This window comes from Mustelus asterias, unplaced genomic scaffold, assembly GCF_964213995.1.
Source record: "Mustelus asterias unplaced genomic scaffold, sMusAst1.hap1.1 HAP1_SCAFFOLD_44, whole genome shotgun sequence".
NCBI classification, from domain to species: domain Eukaryota; kingdom Metazoa; phylum Chordata; class Chondrichthyes; order Carcharhiniformes; family Triakidae; genus Mustelus; species Mustelus asterias.
Window position 1 is genome coordinate 1,287,685 of NW_027590121.1, and position 24,436 is coordinate 1,312,120.

General features: G+C 45.5%; 3 protein-coding genes across 3 annotated transcripts in view; all 3 read right to left on the minus strand.

The window, feature by feature from the left end:
- LOC144482987 (uncharacterized) overlaps window positions 1–19,851 on the minus strand; it is a 73,286-nt gene extending 53,435 nt beyond the window's left edge. Inside the window, exons 1-4 of the mRNA XM_078201814.1 lie at window positions 19,739–19,851; window positions 19,024–19,135; window positions 13,872–14,635; window positions 2,872–3,622 (exon numbers count right to left, since the gene is read on the minus strand). Coding sequence (XP_078057940.1) covers window positions 2,872–3,622; window positions 13,872–14,635; window positions 19,024–19,135; window positions 19,739–19,851 — 1,740 coding nt within the window. The remainder of the gene's footprint in view (window positions 1–2,871; window positions 3,623–13,871; window positions 14,636–19,023; window positions 19,136–19,738) is intronic.
- The window catches only part of LOC144483022 (uncharacterized), a 1,062,789-nt gene that overhangs the window by 576,600 nt on the left and 461,753 nt on the right, over window positions 1–24,436 (minus strand). The gene's annotated exons all lie outside the window — the stretch shown is intronic.
- LOC144483058 (uncharacterized) overlaps window positions 1–24,436 on the minus strand; it is a 231,231-nt gene that overhangs the window by 82,504 nt on the left and 124,291 nt on the right. The gene's annotated exons all lie outside the window — the stretch shown is intronic.

A 24,436-nucleotide genomic window follows, 5' to 3' on the forward strand; every position in this document is an offset into this window, starting at 1 on the left:
GTTAACTTTTCTACAGAACCTAAAGGGGTCGGGAGTGAGCAGAAAAAACTTGGCCCACAATTACTTCACTTTACATATGATGGGGGTTTTTCTCGGAGGCTAAGTATTGAGCTGAACCCAGTTAATACAAAGATTTGCAAAAGACAGTATACTGGTTAAAGGCATTACTTATTGAGAAAGGCAGCTGGGCAGTCCAACTCCTTTCTAAAGTTACAATACATTGGCCCTTTAGTTATACTATTTTGAAAGTTCATTTCACCCGCCCACTCTGTCATCCTAACTGGATGCTCCAATCGTGTTCGTGTACAATATTTACCTTGGCCAATAACATCCTATCTTCTGGAAGAATGGAAATTCATTGGTCTGTAGAATCTGAAAGTTCCTGCCCACTGTTACTTTGCAACTTTCACTTACATAGGTCCATAGGGTGCTTTCTAACTGACTCTCAGCAACTTCTATTACATAGGTTATAGGGTTCAAAAGTTCCTTTCCACTGTCTGCTGAGCCATCCCTTATCACTAAAAAATGAATAATTCCATTCATTCTAGTGTCTGGGAAGCGTTTACTTTTATAACTCATACTGATAAAAACTGTGCTCTGTGGCTTCACTCTTCTGACAGAATGTGGCCTGTCTCACTCAGCTTTTATCCCATTATGCTCTAGGGCAGTCTGCAGTTTGGCCAAGGTATACATTTTAGTACAAAAAGTACATATTTATATCTGAAATACATGTTTAAATTCTCTACCAGTGGTTATATGTGTCTCCATGCAGACAGTACCTTTGTATAATATAAATAAGGCACATTGTGATCCTTATTCTACGTTAGTCTAAGTCAGTCCATCCTGTTTCAATAGCCTATTCTGAACCCCTCAAACAAAATAACTTTAAAAAACTTAAAGTTTATAATTAATCTCAAGTAAGCTTACATTGACACTGCAATGAAGTTACTGTGAAAAATCCCCTCTCTAACAACAAAAGAAACTTGATTTTAAACGTCATCTATTAATTTTTTTGTCATGTTCTCAACCTATTTTAATTTGATCAGTTTTTTGTTAGGGATGGGTAATTTCTATTCTTTATAAACTGGATCACTCATTTTGTTAATTCTACATGGGCTCGGAGAATGAGAACCCAGACTTTATCATCCTTATCCTTTTTCTCCTTTTGTCACCACTTTCTCTCTGTTTTGCGGGAGGATCGTGGGGATTCCAATCAGACCAAATCATTGATTATAAAAGTAAAACAAAAACAGAAAATGCTGGAAAATCCCAGCAGATCTGACAGCATCTGTAGGGAGAGAATAGAGCCAACGTTTCAAGTCTGGATGACCCTTCATGAGAGCTCCTATGAAGTGTCATCCAGACTAAAAATGTTGGCTCTATTCTCAAATCATTTTATCGATAAGTTTCTTGTTCTTAGTTTCCAAAAGACAGGTAAGAAATCTGTCTGGTGCTCACTCGAGCTCTGGATTTTTCACTGGCCATGCTTGGGTTGGATTATAACCATTAGAATCCACTCTTAGAGATCCACTTTTCAGTCCAGTGCTACTTGGAGTGTACCGTCACTTCACCGACTACCGGGTCACAAGACCTTCACAGTTCTTATCACAAATGTATGATAAAATAATTTAAGCAATGCCTGAGAATGCTTCTTAATCTACTTACCACCGTTTGTTGATTGGTCAGACCCCCTTTTTACAGATTCGGATATCTCAGCCACTGAATATCAGCTGGTTATTCATAGATTCATAGAATCCTATTGTGCAGAAGGAGGCCATTTGGCCCATCGAGTCTGCACCGACCACATTCACACACAGGCCCTATCGCCCATGCATTTGTCCTAGCTAGTCCCCCTGACTCCCGAGGCCAATCCACCTAACCCGCACATCTTTGGGCTTTGGGAGGAAACCGGGGCACTCGGAGGAAACGGGGACACGGGGAGAATGTGCAAACTCCACACAGACAGTGACCCAAGCCAGGAATCGAACCCAGGTCCCTGGCGCTGTGAGGCAGCAGTGCTAACCACTGTGCGACCATGCTGCCCAAACTTATGGAATAAGTTTAATCCTCACTCATTCTGTGTAAATATTCTCACAAGGTCCTCTTTCGGAGTTTTGCTAAGCAGCTTTAATGGTCCGTGATTGCAGAAATTGAGCAGTCACAGGAATGTGGTTAAGATAGTCCAGTCCCATAATGCCTCACATTCAATCTGCAGTCCTTCAATTATAACAGAATATGTGGCTGTATGTAGCTGCCTCGGCCACGATCAACCCCAAGGGTGCCTTCCTGAACTGCTACAATGCCTGAGGTGTAAGTACACCCACAGTGCTGTTAGGGAGGGATTTCCAGCTACACATTCCTGACAAGATTCTGATAGGTTTAGATAAGGTGGACAAAGAAAAGCTGTTCCCATTGGCTGATGGGACAAGGACGAGGGGGACACAGATTTAAAGTTTTGAGTCAGAGATACAGGGGGGGATGTGAGGAAGAATAATTTGATGCAGCGAATGGTGATGACCTGGAACTCGCTGCCGACGAGGGTGGTGGAAGTAGAGATAATAAACAATTTCAAAGGAAATTGGATGGGCATCTGGGGGGGTTCCAAACAGAAATCCTTACTAATTATCTCTGAACTTCCTAACACCCTGTCACTCGGTGATCCTTGTGAAATTTGAAACCATGTATTTGCAACAAGACTCAAAGAGCATCAGCCCACTGGAGACAAAGTCATGAGACCGGCCAGTCCAGCAGAAAGAAACCCTCCGACCCTCCCCATTGACCAACTGTGAGAATGAACAAAATGCAGTCCTGGATGTAATTGAGAGCAGAAACAATAACAGCAGAATCCAACCCCTCGAATCACTCATGAACTTGTTGGTGTTTCAGCAGCTGGGATGAAACTATGAATCCCTTCCCACACTGAGAGCAGGGGAACGGCCTCTCCCCAGTGTGAACTCGCTGGTGCTTCCGCAGGTTGGACAACTGACTGAATCCCTTCCCACACTGAGAGCAGGTGAATGGTCTCTCCCCAGTGTGAACTCGCTGGTGTGTCTGCAGGGTGGACAACTGACTGAATCCCTTCCCACACTGAGAGCATGTTAAAGGCTTCTCCCCAGTGTGAACTCGCTGGTGTGTCCGCAGGTGGGATAATTGAGTGAATCCCTTCCCACACTGAGAGCAGGTGAATGGTCTCTCCCCAGTGTGAACTCGCTGGTGTCTCCTCATGCGGGAAGATTCACTGAATCCCTTCCCACACTGAGAGCAGGTGAACGGCCTCTCCCCAGTGTGAACTCGCTGGTGTGCCCGCAGGTTGGATGAATGAGTGAATCCCTTCCCACACTGAGAGCAGGTGAATGGTCTCTCCCCAGTGTGAACTCGCTGGTGTGCCCGCAGGTTGGATGAATGAGTGAATCCCTTCCCACACTGAGAGCAGGTGAACGGCCTCTCCCCAGTGTGAACTCGCTGGTGTGTCCGCAGCTCGGATAACTGACTGAATCCCTTCCCACATTGAGAGCAGGTGAATGGCCTCTCTCCAGTGTGACTGCGCCAATGAACTTCCAGTTCTGATGGGTATCTGTATCTCTTCCCACAGGCCCCACATTTCCATGGTTTCTCCATGGTGCAGTGTCCTTGCCTCTCTCTTTGGTGGACAATCAGTTGAATTCAAATTTCAACATTTGCCACTGTCAGATTCAAACCCAGGGTTCACAGTGCATTGCCCTGGATCCCTGTATTACTAATCCAATGACACTGTCACTGCACCATTGCCTCCCCATCCATGGTAAACGAGTCACAATAGCCTGAGATCCATGGAATCAGAGCATGCTCTAAATTTAAATTAATGCTCACTCACACTCACCCCAAAACAATTTCACTGTTTTCAACGTTTTAAATCCGCTGGAGTCTACGTCTGCAAAGATCTGAGAGAGATTGGTGTCTGGGGAAAATGTTGCAATCTTCAAATCTTGTCCCTGTAAATGAGGAAAGTTATCGGTGTAATTCAAGGTTAGAAATTCAGGACAGACAAACATTTCTTTTGGTCGGAGTTTGCTGTGAGTAAATCCTCCCCTTCTAATCCCCTGTAAAAGGAGTTTCCAAAGTCCATCAGCATTTGTCCAGAACAGAAATTCAAAACATTCTCTCCTATTGCTTGCACAGAATTACTTTAGTGGGACAAAATTGCAGTGGAGGCAGTTCAGAGAAGATCCAGTTGGTTGATTCCTGAAATGAGGAGTTTTATCTTCCAGGTTGAGCAGCTGGGGCCTGTACTCTTTGGAGTTAAGAAGACTGAGAAGTAAACTTATTGAAGCATCTGGGAATTTCAGGGTGGCATAATGGTTCGCACTGCTGCCTCACAGCACCAGGATCCCAAGTTCAATTCCAGCGTTGGGTCACTGTCTGTGTGGAGTTTGCACATTTTCCCCTTGTCTGTGAGTTTCCTCAGGGTGCTCCAGTTTCCTCCCACAGTCCAAAGATGTATGGATTAGGTGGATGAACCATGCTAAATTGACCCAAGTGTCAGGGGGGTTAGCAGGGTAAATGCAGGGGGTTGTGGGGATGGGGCTGGGTGGGATTGTGGTTGGTACAAACTTGATGGGCCGAATGGCCTCCTTCTGCACTGTTGGGATTCTATGATTCATATGATATAAGGTGCTTGACAATGTAGATGCTGAGGATGTTTCCTTTGGTGTGGGAATCAAGTAAAAATAAAGGATTTAAGATTAAGATGAAGAGAGATCTTTTCTCTCAATGGGCTATTGATCTTTGGAACTCTGTCTTCACCAGTGAGGATTGGAGGCAGGTCATTGAATATATTCAAAGCTGAGGTTCTGGGCGGCACGGTAGCACAGTGGTTAGCACTGCTGCTTCACAGCTCCAGGGTCCTGGGTTCGATTCCCGGCTCGGGTCACTGTCTGTGTGGAGTTTGCACATTCTCCTCGTGTCTGCGTGGGTTTCCTCCGGGTGCTCCGGTTTCCTCCCACAGTCCAAAGATGTGCGGGTTAGGTTGATTGGCCAGGTTAAAAAAATTGCCCCTTAGAGTCCTGGGATGCGTAGGTTAGAGGGATTAGCGGGTAAAATATGTGGGGGTAGGGCCTGGGTGGGATTGTGGTCGGTGCAGACTCGATGGGCTGAATGGCCTCCTTCTGCACTGTAGGGATTCTAGGATTCTATTCTATGATTCTGATCCACAAGAAAGTCATGGGTATGGACGGGGTGGGGGTAGCAACGTCATAGATTCATAGAGATTTGCAGCATGGAAAACGACCCTTCGGCCCAACTTGTCCATGCTGCCCTTTTTTTTTAAACCCTTAAGCTCATCCCAATTGCCCACATTTGGTCCATATCCCTCTATACCCATGTAACTATCTAAATGCTATTTAAAAGACTAAATTGTACCCGCCTCTACTACTACCTCTGGCAGCTTGTTCCAAATACTCACCACCCTATCTAATTGCAACGGGATCTTGATCAATTGGGCCAGTGGGCTGACGAATGGCAGATGGAGTTTAATTTAGACAAATGCGAGGTGATGCATTTTGGTAGATTGAACCAGGGCAGGACTTATTTAGTTAATGGTAGGGTGTTGGGGAGAGTTACAGAACAAAGAGATCTAGGGGTACATGTTCATAGCTCCTTGAAAGTGGAGCCACAGGTGGACAGAGTGGTGAAGAAAGCATTCGGCATACTTGGTTTCATCGGTCAGAACATTGAATACAGGTGTTGGAATGTCTTGTTGAAGTTGTACAAAACATTGGGAAAACCACACTTGGAATACTGTGTGCAATTCTGGTCACCCTATTATAGAAAGGATATTATTAAACTAAAACGAGTGCAGCAAAGATTTACTAGGATGCTACTGAGACTTGATGGATTGAGTTATAAGGAGAGGTTGGATAGACTGGGACTTTTTTCTCTGGAGCGTAGGAAGCTGAGGGGTGATCTTGGAGAGGTCTATAAAATAATGAGGGGCATAGATCAGCTGGATAGTCAATATCTTTTCCCAAAGGTAGGGGAGTCTAAAATTAGAGGGCATAGGTTTAAATTGAGAGGGGAGAGATACAAAGTGTCCAGAGGGGCAATGTTTTCACACAGAGGGTGGTGAGTGTCTGGAACAAGCTGCCAGAGGTAGGAGTCGAGGCGTGTTCAATTTTGTCTTTTAAAAGCATTTCGATAGTTACATGGGTATGATGGGTAGAGAGGGATATGGGCCAAATGCGGGCAATTGGGATTTTTACAAATGTGCGGCATGGACAAGTTGGGCCGAAGGGCCTGTTTCCATGCTGTAAACCTCTCTGACTCTATGACCCTCTGTGTGAACAAATTGCACCTCTGGACACTTTTGTATCTCTCCCCTCTCACCTTAAACCTACCTTTGGGAAAATATATTTACTATCGAGCTGATCTGTGCCCCTCAGTATTTTATAGACCTCTATAAGGTCACCCCTCAGTCTCCTATGCTCCAGAGAAAAAAAGTCCCAGTCTATCCAGCCTCTCCAAAGTAGACATGATCTTATTGAATGATGCAGCAGGCTCGATGGGCCGAATGACTGGCTCCCGTTCCGAATTCTGATGTTCTTGTTCCGATGGTCTTGGATAGTTGCGCATGCGCCCTGCAACGTATTGTCCCTCTGAAGATCGTGGTTCTGAACCAGCCCCCTGAAACCACGCCCATTATGACCAGCCCGAGAGCATGCGCTCTCCTTCCCCGCTGGAACAAGATGGCGGCCGAAAACCGGGGAGCTGCAAACCAGGAACCCGCATGGTCTTATTCGGGCCTTGCGACCTGGAGCGGGTATTTGTGAAGCCTCCGCTCCCTCCCCACCCCGACTCCATTCCTCCCCCCGCCACACTGACTCTCACCCGCTGAAAAAAACGTCCGCCGCCCTCGCAGGGCTCCGAGCAAAGTGGCAGTACGCATGCTCCAGATACAGCACTGCACCTGCGCAATAGGCTGCTGTGGAATGAACAGGACACTTTGACACCTGCAGGGGCACCTGGGAATTAACGGCGCCATTGTCAATCAAAGACATAATAGAAAACTATCTTGTGCAATTGAGATTAATTAATTTTTAAAAATACATTCCTCTGAATTTGTGATGAATTGGCCTGTGTACTAAGCAGATATTAAGGTTCCATTTAAAATTAAAAGAAAAGATGCTGATAAAACGCAGCAGGATTGAGAGAGAACCCACAGAGGCAAGTTATGAATAGAGTTCAGACTGAAGCAACAATAAAAAAACGCACACGGGGGGCCAGGAACTGAGTTCTGCATCCAACAGACAGCCTGAATCATGCCAGCTCCTAACTGTGTTTCTAAGCTCGAAACTATAAAACAATAACACAGAAACAAAACTCTGTAGAGACTGTTTCTGGGACAAAGAAAATAAATACTGGAGATATTCATCAGGCCAGGCAGCCTGTGAGAGTCACAAACAGAATTGAGGATTCAGGTTGCTGACCTGCCCTCAGTCTGCAATTAAATATTTATAGTCAGTCACTGACTAATGGTGGTCACAATTCCCACAATGCTCGGCGCCTCAGAAACCCCTCCATTCAAAAGTTGTTCGCCGGAATTCACGAATCATCGAATCCATACAGTGCAGAAAGAGGCCATTCGATCCATCGAGTCTGTACTGCAACGGCAACAATATATTCTGCACCCTACTCTTTTCCTTTCCCCCTCTGTACTCTTTCAATTTATTTTTTTTCTGAATAGCACGCAAGAAATAATACTTTTCACTGTATCCCAGAACATGCGACAATAATAAATCAAATTAGACACTACATATCTTGGACACCAAGGGACAAATTTACCAACCCTGCACATCTTTGGGCTATGAGAAAAAACCGGAGCACCCAGAGGAAATGCACACAGACAGAGGGAGATTGTGCAAACTCCACACATGAGGTGGAGATGCCAGTGCTGAACTGGGGTGAGCACAGTAAGAAGCCTCACAACACAAGGTTAAAGACCAACAGGTTTATTTGGAACCACAAGCTTTCAGAGCGCTGATGAAGGAGCAGTGCTCTGAAAGCTCGTGATTCCAAATAACCAAAAGAGAGAATGCTGGAAAATCTCAGCAGGTTTGGCAACATCTGTAAGGACAGAAAAGAGCTGACATTTCGAGTCCAGATGACTCTTTGTCAAAGCTTTGATAAAGAGTCATGTGGACTCGAAGCATCAGTTCTTTTCTCTCCTTACAGATCCTGCCATATCGGCTGAGATTTTCCAGCAATTTCTCTTTTGGTTTCAAATTTCAGCATCCGCAGTAATTTGCTTTGATTCCAAATAAACTTATTGGACTTTAACTTGGTGTTATGAGACTTCTTCCTGAGCAACCTCCACACAGACAGTCACCCACCGCTGGAATCGAACCCAGACTCAGTGAGGCAGCAGTGCTAACCGCTGTGTCACAGTGAAGGTAGTTTGCCGCAAATTTCGGGTGACAACAATGGGCTGGATGTTGCTCAGAATGTGGAGCACTGCAGCAAAGTACAGACAGACAGAGACAGAGCAGCAGACTGGACTGAGAAATGGAGTCTGCAGACTGGAACTGGCAGCATGAGGCGAGGTTATTTTAGTCTAACACTCACAGCAATCTACAACCCACCCCCATTACCGAGACAGTGAGACAGAGATTACAAACACTCACCAACACAGCTCCAGTGAAACGTCCCAGGAAAAAGAGGGAATCTGTGGCAGTTCCTGTCCTGAAATAGCCCCAGGACTGTCACTCAAACCCCCAACCCGGCCCAGTTCACAGCTCAGCCTCTCAGCTTGCAGCTTCCTGCACCTTGAGCCAACCTTGCCCAGGTGTGGGAGGGTTTGTGGAACCACAGAGTGGGGGGAGGGGTGACCTCCTGCTGTGTCCCAAATAGTTTGTCCTTCCCCTCCCCCTTGGCGCTCTAAGCTCTCAATGTGGACAGATTGCTGGACTTTGCAGAGCCTCACTGAGCTGCGCCTGTCCCTTATCCTGGGTCACCCCCTCCCCCTGGGTTCAGTGTGTGTGAAATCGCTGCTTGTTTCCCTGCTGAACCTTCAGTTAAACACAAACAGAAAATGCTGGAGAACCTCAGCATTTCTGGCAGCACCTATGACCATCCAGACTGGAAACATTAATTCTGTTCTCTCTCCACAGATGCAGTCAGATCCGCTGAGATTTCCAGCATTTCCTGTTTCAGATTCCAGCATCCGCAGTATTTTGCTTTTATCTTCATTTAAACAAGCATTCTGTGAAGGCCTTTACCCCCATTGCTCCTTTCCAGAGCTTCCCACCTTCTGCTATTGTCCCTGACTCCCACATTAACTCTGTCATTCCTCCCCTTTACCCCGCTCACCCTGTCTAAAGTCAGGCTCAGAGTTTTGCCGCCATCTCCCCCTCCCCCAGCTCCCACATCCCAACACCCGGAATCTCTAACCCAGCGGTTCCAGTTTGTCTGGTTTGAGTTCAGATTTGCCGCAGCACCGACAGGATTTCACTTCAAACCAGCCGGAACTGACTGCTCACAAATCCCTAAATGTTTCTCCAGCAGCCCGGGCTGGTTAGTGTTGTTTAAAGTCAGTTTCAGTTACTCTCTTCAGTTTAAAAAACTTCTCCATTTAATTTAAGGTATTACTCGCACCAGACACAAATCTAAAACAGTGAACATTATCCCCCCACCCTGACCCGAGCTGGAGTGTCCCGAGGAAGAGACATCTGTTCCGGGTGTGACAATTCTTCGACATTCTCTGTGGCATAAAGCAGGAAACGCTGGAAATACTCAACAAGTCAGGCAGCCTCTGTGGAGAGAGAAACAGACTGAATGTGACCTGTCATCGGAACTGGGAAATATATTATTTCCCGCAACTAAAAGAGGCACTTTACAGCCTTCAGAACAAAACTGAGCTCAACAATTTTACACCACAATCTCTGCCCCCACTGTGTTCTGTGTTTCGTTGTTGCTTTTTTCACCTCATTTCCCTCTTGTTTTCTTTACTTTGCATTCAGACTATTGCTAACCGGCTATTCACACCTCATCCAGATCATCTTTTGTGTCTTTACTTGTCCCATTAACACTCGTTTTGGTCTCGGGCTGTGAATCATGTTATCAGTTTGCAGATTTTTCATTTTGTTCTTCTCCACCTCCCTCTCTCCCTTCTTCACGGGTCTGGCTTTCCCTGTGTGGCTCCGGAGAACGAGCTGGATTTAAGACGTCTGAAAGAGAGAGAATGAGATGTTTTTTCTCTCTCAGAGGGTCTTTGGTCTGTGGAATTCTCTTCCCCAGAGAGCAGTGGAGACAGAGTCATTGAATATTTTTAAGGCTGATTCATTGGATTCTTGAGAGGAAAGTGGAGTTTTGGCCACAGTCAGATCAGCCGGGATCTTATCTGGAGCAGAGCAGCCCAAAGGTCTACTGCTGCTCCTGATTCATATGGATGTTTAACTGTGTGTTTCACTCTGTTTCTGCCTCCACACAAACTGCCGGGCCTGTTGACTCTTTGTGGCGTTGACTGTTTTATTTCAGATTTTAACACTCTGTAACCTCACGGGAAGCTATTGCAGAAGATACGGAGGCATGGGATTGAGGGTGATTTAGCGGTTTGGATCAGGAATTGGCTAGCTATAAGAAGATTTTAAACTCTCTGGGAACTGTGCCCAGGGACACACACACACACACAATTAATCCAATTCTCCTGGATTTCTGCTCTGTTACATATCACTGTGTAATGGAACCCGCTCCTGCTGCAGTGAACACACAAATACAGCGAGGGAGCTCCCTCTTGTGGCGATGTGAGGTAAACGGCCTCTGCCTGGGAAATCACTGAATTCTCAGATTACTGAAGGATCTTGTTGGAGGATTGTGCTGCTGTATTTTTCTTATTCCTATTATTTTTATTTGAATATATTTTAATGCAGACGAATCTATTCTCATAACTGATATCAATCTCGGAAACAAATACAGACAAACTCATAGACACACAAATACTCAGAAAAATGCAGACACATACATATGATTCCAAGAATAAATTAGATATAGCTCTTGGGGCTAAAGGTGTGGGAAGAAGGGGGATCAGAATATTGAATTCGATGATCAGCCATGATCAAAATGAATGGCGGAGCAGGCTCGAAGGGCCGAATGGCCTACTCCTGCTTCTAGTTTCTATCTTTTTATAATCTCACACACACACACACAGATACACACTCATACATACACACGCTCAGACACACACACTATCTCAGACACTCTCACAAACACAGAGACAGACTGAGACCATGAAGAGTTGATGTCAGTCTCACTCCAAATAATCTGCTGGGAAAATTAAAATAACTGCAGCAAATCTGAAACTCAGTGTGAGTTTTATTATGAAATGAGATAATGTATAAATATATCCCCATAGCTCAGAATGGGAGTGGAATTGATGATTTGTCTGCTGTCTGAACAAATATTAAACTGGAGAGATTATAAAGTTTGAATTGTAATATCTAATGGTGTAAAGTATCTGGGAGCAGAGTGGATGTGATAATGGCTGGAATACAGACTGGGGCAATGAGGGTGAAACTGCTGTGCAGAGTGAATGGTTCTTGTTGTAGGGAGGGATGGGAGGAGGGATAGAGAGAGGGTTGGGGGGATGACCTTCCAGAATGTCTTTTCCAGCCTTGAGATCCAGGGAAGTTTTCAGTATTAAAACAGAAAATGCTGACAATAAGAATCCACACTTTTCCAAGTACCAGTTGATTGTGCCCCAGATTATTGGTTTCATTTTTCTCCAGCACTGATGTTAAGATGATAGTTCTGTAATTTTTTGAACAGGGATGTTACGTTTTTCCCAAGGTGGAAATTTCTGCTACGAGAGGACACAGGTTTAAGGTGCTGGGGGGTAGGTACAAGGGACATGTTAGGGGGAAGTTTTTCACACAGAGGGTGGTGGGCGAGTGGAATCGGCTGCCGTCAGTGGTGGTGGAGGCAAACTCAATAGGGTCTTTTAAGAGACTCCTGGATGAGTACATGGGACTTACTAGGATGGAGGATTATAGGTAGGCCTAAAAGGTAGGGATATGTTCGGCGCAACTTGTGGGGCTGAAGGGCCTGTTTTGTGCTGTAGTTTTCTATGTTTCTATGTTTACAATCTCTCAGCCTTTTGGCACCACAACTCTATGAGAAGGATTGGAAGATTGTGGCCAGAGCCTCCACAAGCTCCATGTGAAGGACAGTGTGTGACAGAGTGCAGCAGTCCCTCAATGTCAGACTGCAGTGTCAGCCTAGATAATGTGCTCAGCTTGATGAATATTTCCTGTTGTTATTGATGTGGATCATTCAGAAACAATGGACTCTGATGATGTCATCCAGTCCTGCTGCAATGATGTCATAGAGACTATTACATCACAGCGGAGCCTTAGTGGTGAAAACAGTTTTGTTCCAGACGGCAGCAAGTCCATTACTGATAGATCAGCAACTAGAATTACTGTGTCACAGAGCACAATATTAGGATGGATGGTCAAAACCTTGTTTGGAGAGACAGACCTTAACAAACACCTTTAATCTGGACAGTTAGGGAGGGAGTTTCTGAATCTCATATCCAGGCCTTGTTACATTCACTCAAAATATTTTACAGAAATTGATAAGTTATAATGATCAGGAAGGTTTGAAAAGCATTAATCTCTTCTCTTTGGAACAACGTTGACCCCATTTTCTGTCTCAATCTGTTTCTCTTTGTCTCAGTTTACGAACTTCCATCCCATTCACTCTCAGTCTCTTTTCCCCATTTACTTTGCTCCCTCTATTCACTTGCTCTCTGTCTGCAATAATCACAGTGGCTGCCGGTGATTCTCTGACTACAATCAGAAATTAATCCGAAGTGTGCAGTTCCACCCAGCTGGACAACAATGGAGAGGCACTGGAGGAAGATGGTTTGGTCAATGGTGTCAATAACTGCAGACTGGCTGAGAAGCACAGTGACAGATAGCTTACCTCAGTCATATTCACACAGTAATTTGAGACTTTGGTAAGAGCTGGTTTAATACTGTGTGAAAGACAAATGTAATCAGAGGGATTCACACAGGGAATTTCAGGACATATGGGCAGAGATTTGGGAGATGACAGGGATTTTGGAAGTTGTAATGAGAGATGGGCAGGAGGGGAACAAAGACACTGGGGTCAAGGGTGGGCTCGTGGGAGGAAGGGAAGCAACAGAGGCAGCTTTTTAAATTTCATTTGTGAGACATGGATGTTGTTGCATGGCCAGCATTTATTGCAAGTTGCCCTTGAGAAGGTGGTGGTGAGCTGCCTTCTTGAACAACTGAGTGGCTTGCTCAGACATTTTAGAGACAACCACATTGCTGTGGCTCTGGAGTCCCATGTAGGCCAGAGCAGGCAAGGACGGCAGATTTCCTTCCCGAAAGGACACCATTAAACCAGATGGGTTTTTACGACAATTGTTTCACGATCATCAGTAAATTCTTAATTCCAGATATTTTTTATTGAATTCAGATTTCACGATCTGCCCTGGCGGGATTGAAACCTGGTACCCAGAACATTAGCTGAGTTTCTGGGTTAACCGTCTAGTGTTAATACCACTAGGCCATCACCTCCCCTCAATCTTAGTGACAAAGAAGCTCCATGCGCTCCTCACACTTGTTGTTGGAGGTGAGGATGGCGAAGACAGGGGAGAGGGAGAGCCCTTCAAAAGGATCCAAATGGAGTTAGAGACATTAAATAGATGCAACTCAGTGTGTTCAATATAAAAATAGTAATATAAAACTGATTTATTTGACCTTTATCCACAATATTAGCCCAAACAACTGGCTGGAATTTATTGACATCATCCAACACCCCAACGAACATAATCCTGGATGTCACTGACAGCAAAATCCAATCATTGTAATTGTTTGTGAGCTTGTTGGTGTCTCATCAGTACAGAAAAATAAGCAAATCCCTTCCCACATTCAGCACATGTGAATGGCCTCTCCCCAGTGTGAACTCGCTGGTGTGTCAGTAGGTTCGATGACTGAGTGAAACCCTTCCCACACACAGAGCAGGTGAACGGTCTCTCCCCAGTGTGAACGTGCTGGTGCATCAGAAGTTTGGATGAGGAAGGGAATCCCTTCCCACACTCAGAGCAGATGAATGGTCTCCCCCCAGTTTGAACACACTGGTGTGTCAGAAGGACGGATGACTGAGTAAATCCCTTTCCACAGTCAGGGCAGGTGAACAGCCTCTCCCCAGTGTGAATTTGCTGGTGCACAGTCAGGTGAGACGATCGCTTGAATGCAGACCCACAGTGAGAGCATCTGAATGGTCTCTCATCAGTGTGAACAGGTTGATGCTGCATCAAGTCCTGGGAACTTTTAAAGTGTTTTCCACAGTCTGTACATGTAAAAGGTCTCTCATCAGTGTGAACTCGCTGGTGTGTCTGCAGTTTGTATTGCTGAGTAAATCCTTTCCCACACAAGGAACAGGTGAATGGCCTCTCATTGCTGTGAACACGTTGATGGCGCATCAGTTCCCCAGAACATTTGTAACACTTCCCACAGTCTGAGCATTTAAATGGTCTCTCCTCAGTGTGAACTCGCTGGTGATTCAACAGGGTGGATGACTGAATGAATCCCTTCCCACACACAGAACAGGTGAACGGCCTTTCCCCAGTGTGAAGTCGCTGATGTATCAGAAGGTAGGATTGACGAGTGAATCCCTTCCCACATTCGAAGCAGGTGAACGGTCTCTCCCCAGTGTGACTGAGCCAATGGCATTCCAGGCCAGACGGGGATTTGAATCCCTTCCCACAATCCCTGCATTTCCATGGTTTCTTCCTGGATTGACTGCATTTGTGTTTTAACAGGTCAGATGATTGGCTGAAGCCTCGTCCATACACAGAGAGCACGTGTACGGTTTCTCCCCGCTGTGAACGGTGCTTGTTCCTTCCATGTTCAAAATCAAATGATATTCAGGTTATGATACATTGGAAAACTCCACCAGATTGTGATGTGATGTTTCGTTTCAGTTTCCCGACTGCAAATCCTCCTCTTCTAAAATGCTGTGTAACTGTTTCAAAACAGAAAAAGATGGGGTGAGGGAGAACCCACAAAAACAGAAAGGCAGTTTGTGAAATTGAGCTGAATGAATCTGGTCATTTGCGGGGCCGGCTCCAGGGAAAAGTGACCATTAAAACTGGTGGATTCTCATAAAAACCCAACTGGTTCACTAATGTCCTTCGGGAAGGAAACCTGCCAACCAGTCTGGGTCGACACAGATTCTGTCCACAAATTTCTAAACTGTCCCTGAACACCAAGGTCTGGGTCATTTGTATACATTAGGAAGAGCTGGGTGTTAACACCCGCTCCTGAGGAACTCCCAAACATCCATTAACCAGTATTTTGTGTGTTTCCTGTCCCCCAGACAATTTTGTGTCAATGCTGCTGCTGTCCCTTTTATTCCACGAGTCATATCTGTGCTCCGATGTCTGCTGTGCGGCAATTTATCTGATGCTTTTTGGAAGTCCATGTTCACCACATTAACAGCATTATCCTCAACAACGGTATCTGTGACCTCATCAAAATATTTCAGCAGGTTCCATAAACACCATTTCCTCTGAACACTGTCCTTCTTCATCCACATTTACTCAGGTGACTACTAAATATGTCCTGAATTATTGTTTCAGGAATCTTCCCCATCACTAGCATTGAACTGACTGACCTGTAGTTTCTGGGATTATCTTTTGAGCAGGTACTGACTAATCCACCTAACCTGCACATCTTTGGACCACGGGAAGAAATCCATGCAGACACGGAGAACGTGCAAACTCCACACAGACAATCGCCCGCGGCTGGAATCGAACCCGGGTCTTTGGCGCTCTGTGGCAGCAGTGCTAACCACTGTGCAGCCCCAAAACGTTTTCCATGTTCCAATTTCCAATTGCTGTATCCTGTAAATAGAGTTTCCAAAAAGATCATCACTGTTAAACCAGGACATAAATTCAGAAGAGACAAACCGTTCCTTGATTTGAATATTCTGTGTGTAAATCCCCCACTTCTAACCAAATAAAAGCAAATTACTGCGTCTGTTTGAATGAGGAACCAAAAGAGAAAATGCTGGAAAATCTCAGCAGGTCTGGCAGCATCCCTAAGGAGAGATGCAGATGGTCTGTTAGCCTTTATTCCCCAGGGATGCAGTTTCCGAGTGAGGAAAGCTTTCTGAAATTGTATCCAGTTTTGGTGAAACCACATGTGGAACACTGCAGAGTTTGGGTCTCCTTACCCAGAGAATTGCCCCAGAGGACGAGTAACAAACGTTCACCAGACTGCTTCCTGGGATGACAGGACTGTGCAATGAGGAGTGATTGAGCAGAACTGGTCTTTACTCTCTGACCTGATCGTAACCTCAAATCTTCATCCTGCTGACCTCCAATAACCTTTCACCTCCTTTCTTACCAAGAATCTATCCACCTTTGCTTAAAATATTCAAACACTCTTCTTCCACCACCTTTTCAGGGAGAGAGTTCCAAAGACTCACGACACTTGGAGAAAAATTCTCCTCATCTCTACTTTAAATGGGTGACGCTTTATTTTTTAAAACGGTGACCCCTAGTTCTGGATTATCCCACAAGAGGAAACATCCTCTCTACCTCCATCCTGTCAAGGCCTTGCAGGAACAAGTCGCCATTTACTCTTCTGAACTCCAGCGGATACACTCCTAGCCTGTCCAACCTTGCCTCGTAACACAACCCATCAATTTCAGGCATTGTAAGAAGTCTCACAACACCAGGTTAAAGTCCAATTGGTTTATTTGGAATCACGAGCTTTCGGAGCGCTGCTCCTTCGTCAGGTGCGGAAGGATTCCAAATTCCAAATAAACCTGTTGGTCTTTAACCTGGTGTTGTGAGACTTCTTACTGTGCCCACCCCAGTCCAACGCCAGCATCACCGCATTATTTCAGGTATTGGTCTGGTAAACTTCTCTGAACTGTCTCCAGCACACTTACACCCTTCTTTAAACAAGGTGACCAATACTGTACATATTACTCCAGACGTGGTCTCACTAGTGACCTGTACAACTGAAGCATAACCTCCCTAGTTCTGTATTTAATTCCCTTCACAATGAATGATAACATTCTATTAGTGTTCCTAATTACTGATTTACTTGCATATTAGCCTTTTGTGATTTATGTACTAGAACACCCAGATCCCTCTGAATCTCTGAGCTCTGCAATCTCTCACCGTTTAGACAAAATGCTTCTTTTTCATTCTTCCTGCCGAAATGGACAATTTCACATTTGCCCACATTCTACTCCATTTACCAGATATTTTCCCACTCACTTAACCTTTCTGTCTTTTTGAACCCTCCGTATGTCCTCGTCACAACTTACTTTCCCACCTATCTTTGTGTCATCGGCAAATTTGCCAACCAGCCCTTCATCCAGTCATTTCTATAAATCTTTGATTCCTTGCCCCAAATTTGTTTCCCTGTCTACTATTTAGTTTTAAAATGCTTTCCCCAGTACTGGTGTCAGTGCCCCATGAACCAGAACCCACCTCCCACACCAATCTTTGAGTCACTCATTCATCTCTTTGATCTGATTTGTCCTAAGACAATTAGTAAGTAGTTAAGGTAATTATCCAGATTATGAACTTTGAGATCCTGCTTCTTAATTTGGTACCTAGGTCCTCATACTAGCCATGTAAAACCTCCTTCTTTGTCCTGCCTGTGTCATTGGTACCTACATGGACCACAATGACTGGGTCCTCCCCCGTGCAGCTGTTTTTGAGCTGCAGATCCGACACAATACTGTAAGTTCCTCTTCAGACCTGAGCAGATGTCCTGAACCCTGGCACAAGGCAACACAGCGATCTGGACTCATGCTCTTTGCTGCAGAGAACAGTGTGAATCCCTCTGATTACACCATCCCATACTACCCCTACATTCCCTTTTTCTCCTCCAACTTGAATGGCTTCCTGTACCACGGTGCCAAGGTCAGTTTGCTCATCCACCCTGCAGCATAAACAAGCTGAAAAAACTGCAATCCGGTTGGACAATTGTGAAGGCTGAGGCTCCTGCCACCTGAATCCCCTTACCTGCCTCACTCACAGTCATCCTCCTGTCCCTGATCACTGACCAAATCAGCAGGTCCTGTCCTAAGAGGTGTGACTGCTTCCTGGTGTAAAGAATCCAGGTAATGTTCCCCCTCCCTGATGCATCGCAGTGTCTGTAGTTCAGCCTCCAGCTCATAAACTCTAACCGGAGCTGCTTGAACTTCAAACACTTACTGCAGATGAGTTTGCCCTCGATCAAACTGACACCCAGGAGCTCCCACACGCTGCAGCTGTGACACATCACCTGTCCTCCCATCTTTAATGTGTGCGAAAAAAGTATTTAATTATTTTATCCAATGATGTATTTTACTTTTGATTTTATATATTTTATTAACCTTACCAGCAGTTGCTATACGATTTTGATCCTTAGACATCGAATAAACTTTAGTCACTTTGCAGATACTCAGCAAATAGCTCGCCGCTCTTTCTCCTGTAGAAGAGGAAGATCACTTCCCAAAGGCTGAGAATATTAGAAAGCAAAAGGGTACCTCGTTCCCTTCCTTCCCTAAGTCCCTTAATCACCCAACTCTTAGCACACTGTTCTAAGCTGCATTCAAGTGATGCCAGTTCAGAGCTGTTTCTGAGCTGCAGATTCAATACAATACTCACTTGCAGACATGGACATCAAGGCCTGTATGGGTCTCCAGGCCATCATGCACACCATCATGATAGGGAGGATGGAGATGGTGTTGCCAGCCATGTACATGATGAACAGATTCATGGGCAGCTGTTTCAATGGGCCCAAGGTGATGAAAACAGAAAGTGAGCAGGGTATCAGTAAAGGGGGCCGGTTTGGGGAGGCCATATGCTGATCTTATACACAGGTCTGGAAGTAACAATTAACTCAATAAGTCCCTTTATCAAACAGGCTGCTGTGGTTCACCAAGGCACTTCACCACTGTGGACAAACCAGGGGCGTTGTCAGCCACACACTAAAGACACATTCAAATCTAACTTACCTTCTCAACTCGGATCCGGTCTGTTTCTTGGACGCGGATGTCCGGTAGCTGTTTGTCCGAATATGCGACTGGGTACATGGAGTCTCTCTGGCCACACTGTTGATCACGGCTCCTGTGAGAAACAGAAAACACAAATTGGTCACCCTTTCAAGACCTTGTTTAAAGAGGGAGTCTCTCTGTTGAGGACCCCAACGTGGTGACAATAGTGCCAGCATGAACTAAAGCTTGGGCAAACCTCAGACACACACTGCCGTTGCGTGTACCAAACTGCCAGGGGAATGGAGGGCTGCAGAAGTGGATTAGTGTCAATCAGGGTGCCAATCCACTTGCCCTCCATTGAGGGACAAAGCGACAAATCACCACATGTACCAAATTGTATCTTGAAAACAAACACATTGAGAGAGATCCAGTTCAGCACCCGGCCCTGGAAACGAGCAATCGTTCCTCCAACCACCACCGCAGTTGGCACCTGATCAGGTGGAGGGGCTGAAACCAAAAGGGCATCTCAGGGTCATGACCTGGGAAAAGATGCCAAGTGGGGTCTGAGTGGTTTCTGGGGGATTTGAGGGGCTGCTTTGTGCTGAGGGGCTCGGTGAGGGGTAAAAGACGCGTGAAAAACCCGGGGTTGGGAAGTTTTGGGTTGGTTCCACATCCCCGGGTCAGTGTGCGGTGGCGTCCCCTCGGGAGAGGCGGGCTGACCCGGCTTGCCGCTTACTTGAGCCCCCGGCTCCCCGCGCGGCCTCCGCAGCTGCTGCTGCCGCTCAGGTTAAACTCGAGGGTCCACTTGTGCCAGCGCGCGCGGTTGACAAGCCCCGCCCCTGCCGCCATGGCAACGCCGGCGACAGTTAACCGCTTTCAAATCTGATTCCGATCCGAAGAAGAAGCCGCGCGCTTCCGTCAACAAACCACAACCGCAGCAATGCGCATGTGCGGTCCCAACCTCCTCAGCCCATTGCCCCGCCCCCACATCGCAGCCATCTTTGTTAGGGGCACATCGGCTCCGACACTTCACCTTGTCAAACGGAGCACGTCTGCCCCGCACAAAGATGGACGTCACTTAACCTCAGAGGTATTTACATCGCTTTTTTCGCCTCAAAAAACGTGTAACACAGTATAAAACGTCAATAAAACCTAAAGGACCTTGCCTCCTCAATCAGCAATCAAAATCATAAATATCTATTGTAATGGGTTTCTCCACAGATGCTGCCAGTCCAGCATTTTCAGTTTAAATTTCACAATTCCAACATCCGCAGTATTTTAATTTTATTTCCTTTCTATTCTGCCTCTAATGTAACTGGATATCATGAGTAAAGCTGCCACCAGGCTGATCCTTCAGTGTGGCACAGTCGTTAGCATTGCTGCCTCACAGCGTCAAGAACCTGGGTTTGATTCCCATCCTTGGATCATTGTCTGTGCAGAGTTTGCACGTTCTATGTGGGTTTCTTCTGGGTGCTCCAGTTTCCTCCCATACGCCATCCTTTTCTTCACATGAGAATCCAGTATTTTGTCCTGAATGAATTTTGAGGCCCAAGTCAGAGCGAATAAGTAAAAGCAAAAAACTGTGGATGCTGGAATCTGAAACAAAAACAGGAAATGCTGGAAAATCCCAGCAGGTGTGACAGCATCTGTGGAGAGAGAATAGAGCCAAGAGAGCCAGCGAATAAATAACCCTATAAGATACCAGATTCACATAGAATTCAGCAAGAAATTCTGCAAACGTCCTTCAAACTGAACAGGAAACATTGCCATTCAAGTTTTAGCCTGGTTTCGGAACGGGGACCTTTCACATGTGAGGTAAACGTGATAACCACTACACTGCAGAAGCTGTTGACAGCACAGGGCAGCCAATCGGCCTGTCGGCAATGTTCAACTCTGCTATGTTACTGCAGGTTCCAATAGTTAGACTGAGAGCCCATGCCACTTAATACAAGAAGACAACTTTTACTTTCAACCTGATGTCTCAACTTATATTGAACTTCAAAATTTAAAAGTGTCCGTCTGGCAAATGTCTAAAGGAGCAATTATTTCTGCTCAATTATAGAATCCCTAAAGTGCAGAAAGAGGCCAGTCAGTCCATCGAGTCTGCACCGACAACAATCCCAACCAGATCCTATCCGCATAACCCTATATATTTGCACTGCTAATCCCATGACACCAAGGGGCAATTCAGCATGGCCAATCCACCTAACCTGCACATTTGAGGAAACGTACACAGAGACGGGGACAATATGCAGATGCCACACAGATTTCCTTCCCAAGGCTGGAATCGAACCTGGGTCCCTGACACCATGAAGCAGCAGTGCTAACCACTGTGCCAAATTCATCATTCTCAGTCTATATTACTCGGTATTTGTTTCATTATTCAACATTTAATATCAATACATTTATTTAACATAGATGTCATCATTCTGAATTGCATATCTCTGAACTATATCACATTGAATTGCAAATGTGACTGACCAACAATACAGATCGAGTCACTGGGTAACACACATCCCATGGTGCTTATTTGAGATTGAGTCAGTCTTTAAACAAAATCAAATATCTTTAATGGGAAGAGATTTAGAAATGATCAGTTAGTTATACTTGATCCTTCTTTATTCTGGGTGTGAAACATTCTGGCACTTAAATCCCACGGGCGGCACGGTAGCACAGTGGTGAGCACTGCTGCTTCACAGCTCCAGGGTCCCAGGTTCGATTCCCGGCTCGGGTCACTGTCTGTGTGGAGTTTGCACATTCTCCTCGTGTCTGTGTGGGTTTCCTCCCACAGTCCAAAGATGTGTGGGTTAGGTTGATTGGCCAGGTTAAAAATTGCCCCTTAGAGTCCTGGGATGCGTAGGTTAGAGGGATTAGTGGGTAAATATGTGGGGGTAGGGCCTGGGTGGGATTGTGGTCGGTGCAGACTCGATGGGCCGAATGGCCTCCTTCTGCACTGTAGGGTTTCTATGAATTTATCTATAGGAGAGTCCAGCAGATCCGCACTGATTCTCAATTTCCTCATCTGCCAAGTGTTTTTTTCTATTTCTCTATTGTGAAGACCGATTTTTAAAAAAAGATTGTTTTGCGCAATGTGCGTCATTTCCTCTAGTTCAGTTACAGTATCACTTTAGTGTCTGTCTTTATGAGCACGCAATACTATTAGACATGGATAGGAAACAGAGGGTGGTGGTTGATAGTAAATATTCATCATGGAGTGCGGTTACAAGTGGTGTACCTCAGGGATCTGTTTTGGGGCCACTGCTGTTTGTAATATTTATTAATGATCTGGATGAGGGTATAGTTGGGTGGATTAGCAAATTTGCTGATGACACCAAAGTCGGTGGTGTGGTAGACAGTGAGGAAGGGTGTCGTAGTTTGCAGGAAGACTTAGACAGGTTGCAAAGTTGGGCCGAGAGGTGGCGGATGGAGTTTAATGCGGAGAAGTGTGAGGTAATTCACTTTGGTAGGAATAACAGATGTGTTGAGTATAGGGCTAACGGGAGGACTTTGAATAGTGTGGAGGAGCAGAGGGATCTAGGTGTATGTGTGCATAGATCCCTGAAAGTTGGGAATCAAGTAGATAAGGTTGTTAAGAAGGCATATGGTGTCTTGGCGTTTATTGGTAGGGGGATTGAATTTAGGAGTCGTAGCGTTATGTTGCAACTGTACACAACTCTGGTGCGGCCGCACTTGGAGTACTGTGTGCAGTTCTGGTCCCCACATTACAGGAAGGATGTGGAGGCTTTGGAGAGGGTGCAGAGGAGGTTTACCAGGATGTTGCCTGGTATGGAGGGGAGATCCTATGAGGAGAGGCTGAGGGATTTGGGATTGTTTTCGCTGGAAAGGCGGCGGCTAAGAGGGGATCTTATTGAAACATATAAGATGATTAGAGGTTTAGATAGGGTGGATAGTGATAGCCTTTTTCCTCTGATGGAGAAATCCAGCACGAGGGGGCATGGCTTTAAATTGAGGGGGGGTAGTTATAGAACCGATGTCAGGGGTAGGTTCTTTACCCAGAGGGTGGTGAGGGATTGGAATGCCCTGCCAGCATCAGTAGTAAATGCGCCTAGTTTGGGGGCGTTTAAGAGATCCGTAGATAGGTTCATGGACGAAAAGAAATTGGTTTAGGTTGGAGGGTCACAGTTTGTTTTTTTTAACTGGTCGGTGCAACATCGTGGGCCGAAGGGCCTGTTCTGCGCTGTAATGTTCTATGTTCTATGTTTCAGGTGGTAATTAACTATGTTAGTCTACACCTACAAATTCTGTTGTGGACTGAACAAATTGCTAATATGTGCACGGTGTCAAAATGCAAACATTTATTTCCTTGTTGCGTTTTAAAATATCGCATTCCTGATTTTCCTGAAAGCATTTGTACCGAGGTCAGAGCAAAGATAATAGCTGGAATTTTACCATTGGCCTCGGGTGGGATTTTATGAGCCTCACCAGAGCGATGCTGTAAAATACTGGCCAATATGTCTGTAACATCGAGATTTGGATAATGTTCAGCAAATAACTGAAATCATGCAGATTTCCCTCACCCTAAATGGTAAAGTTTCATTCATGTTTCTGCCCAGTTTTGAACCTTCGTGTGTTAGGCAAATGGGATAATCACAACATTACAAAAACTGCCAACAGCGCCAGGCCTACAATCGACCTGTCTGCAATGTTCAATTTTGCTCTGTTGCTGCTGGTTTTCATGGCGAGACTAAGAGCCCATGTCACTTCAGATGTGACAGAGCTCTGACGAAGGGTCATCTCGACTTGAAACATTGGCTCTATTCTCTCCCCACAGATGCTGTCAGATCTGCTGAGGTTTTCCAGCATTTTCTGTTTTTGTTTCAGATTACAGCATCAACAATATTTTGCTTTTAAAATAAATGGAAATTGGTGAAATGGGTGAAGGTGGAGGGGAGAGTTCATGCTCGTGAATTGTCAGAGATGGACCTTCACATTGTCCATCTCTGAGACTTCTCTTCCCCCTCCTTGACATTTCTGACTCCATTTCTGGTAGTCATGATGTGGAGATGCCGGCGTTGGACTGGCGTAGGTACAGTAAGAAGTCTCACAACACCAGGTTAAGGTCTGAGTGACTCACCTGATGAAGGAGCAGTGCCCCGAAAGCTCATGATACCAAATAAACCTGTTGGACTTTAACCTGGTGTTCTGAGACTCTTTACTGTGTCAATTTCTGGTGATAATATCACTGGTATCTATTACAAGCACACCGACACCTACAACTACCTTGACTACAGTTCTTCACACCCCATATCCTGAAAGGACTCCATCTCATTCTCTCAGTTCCTTCACCTCCGCCACATCTGTCCTGATAATGCCATTTTCCAAAATAGTGTTGCCCATGTCTTTCTTTCGCCAATTGTGGTTTTTCACCTACTGTGGTTGACAGGGCACTTGACCATGACCGACCCATTCCCCA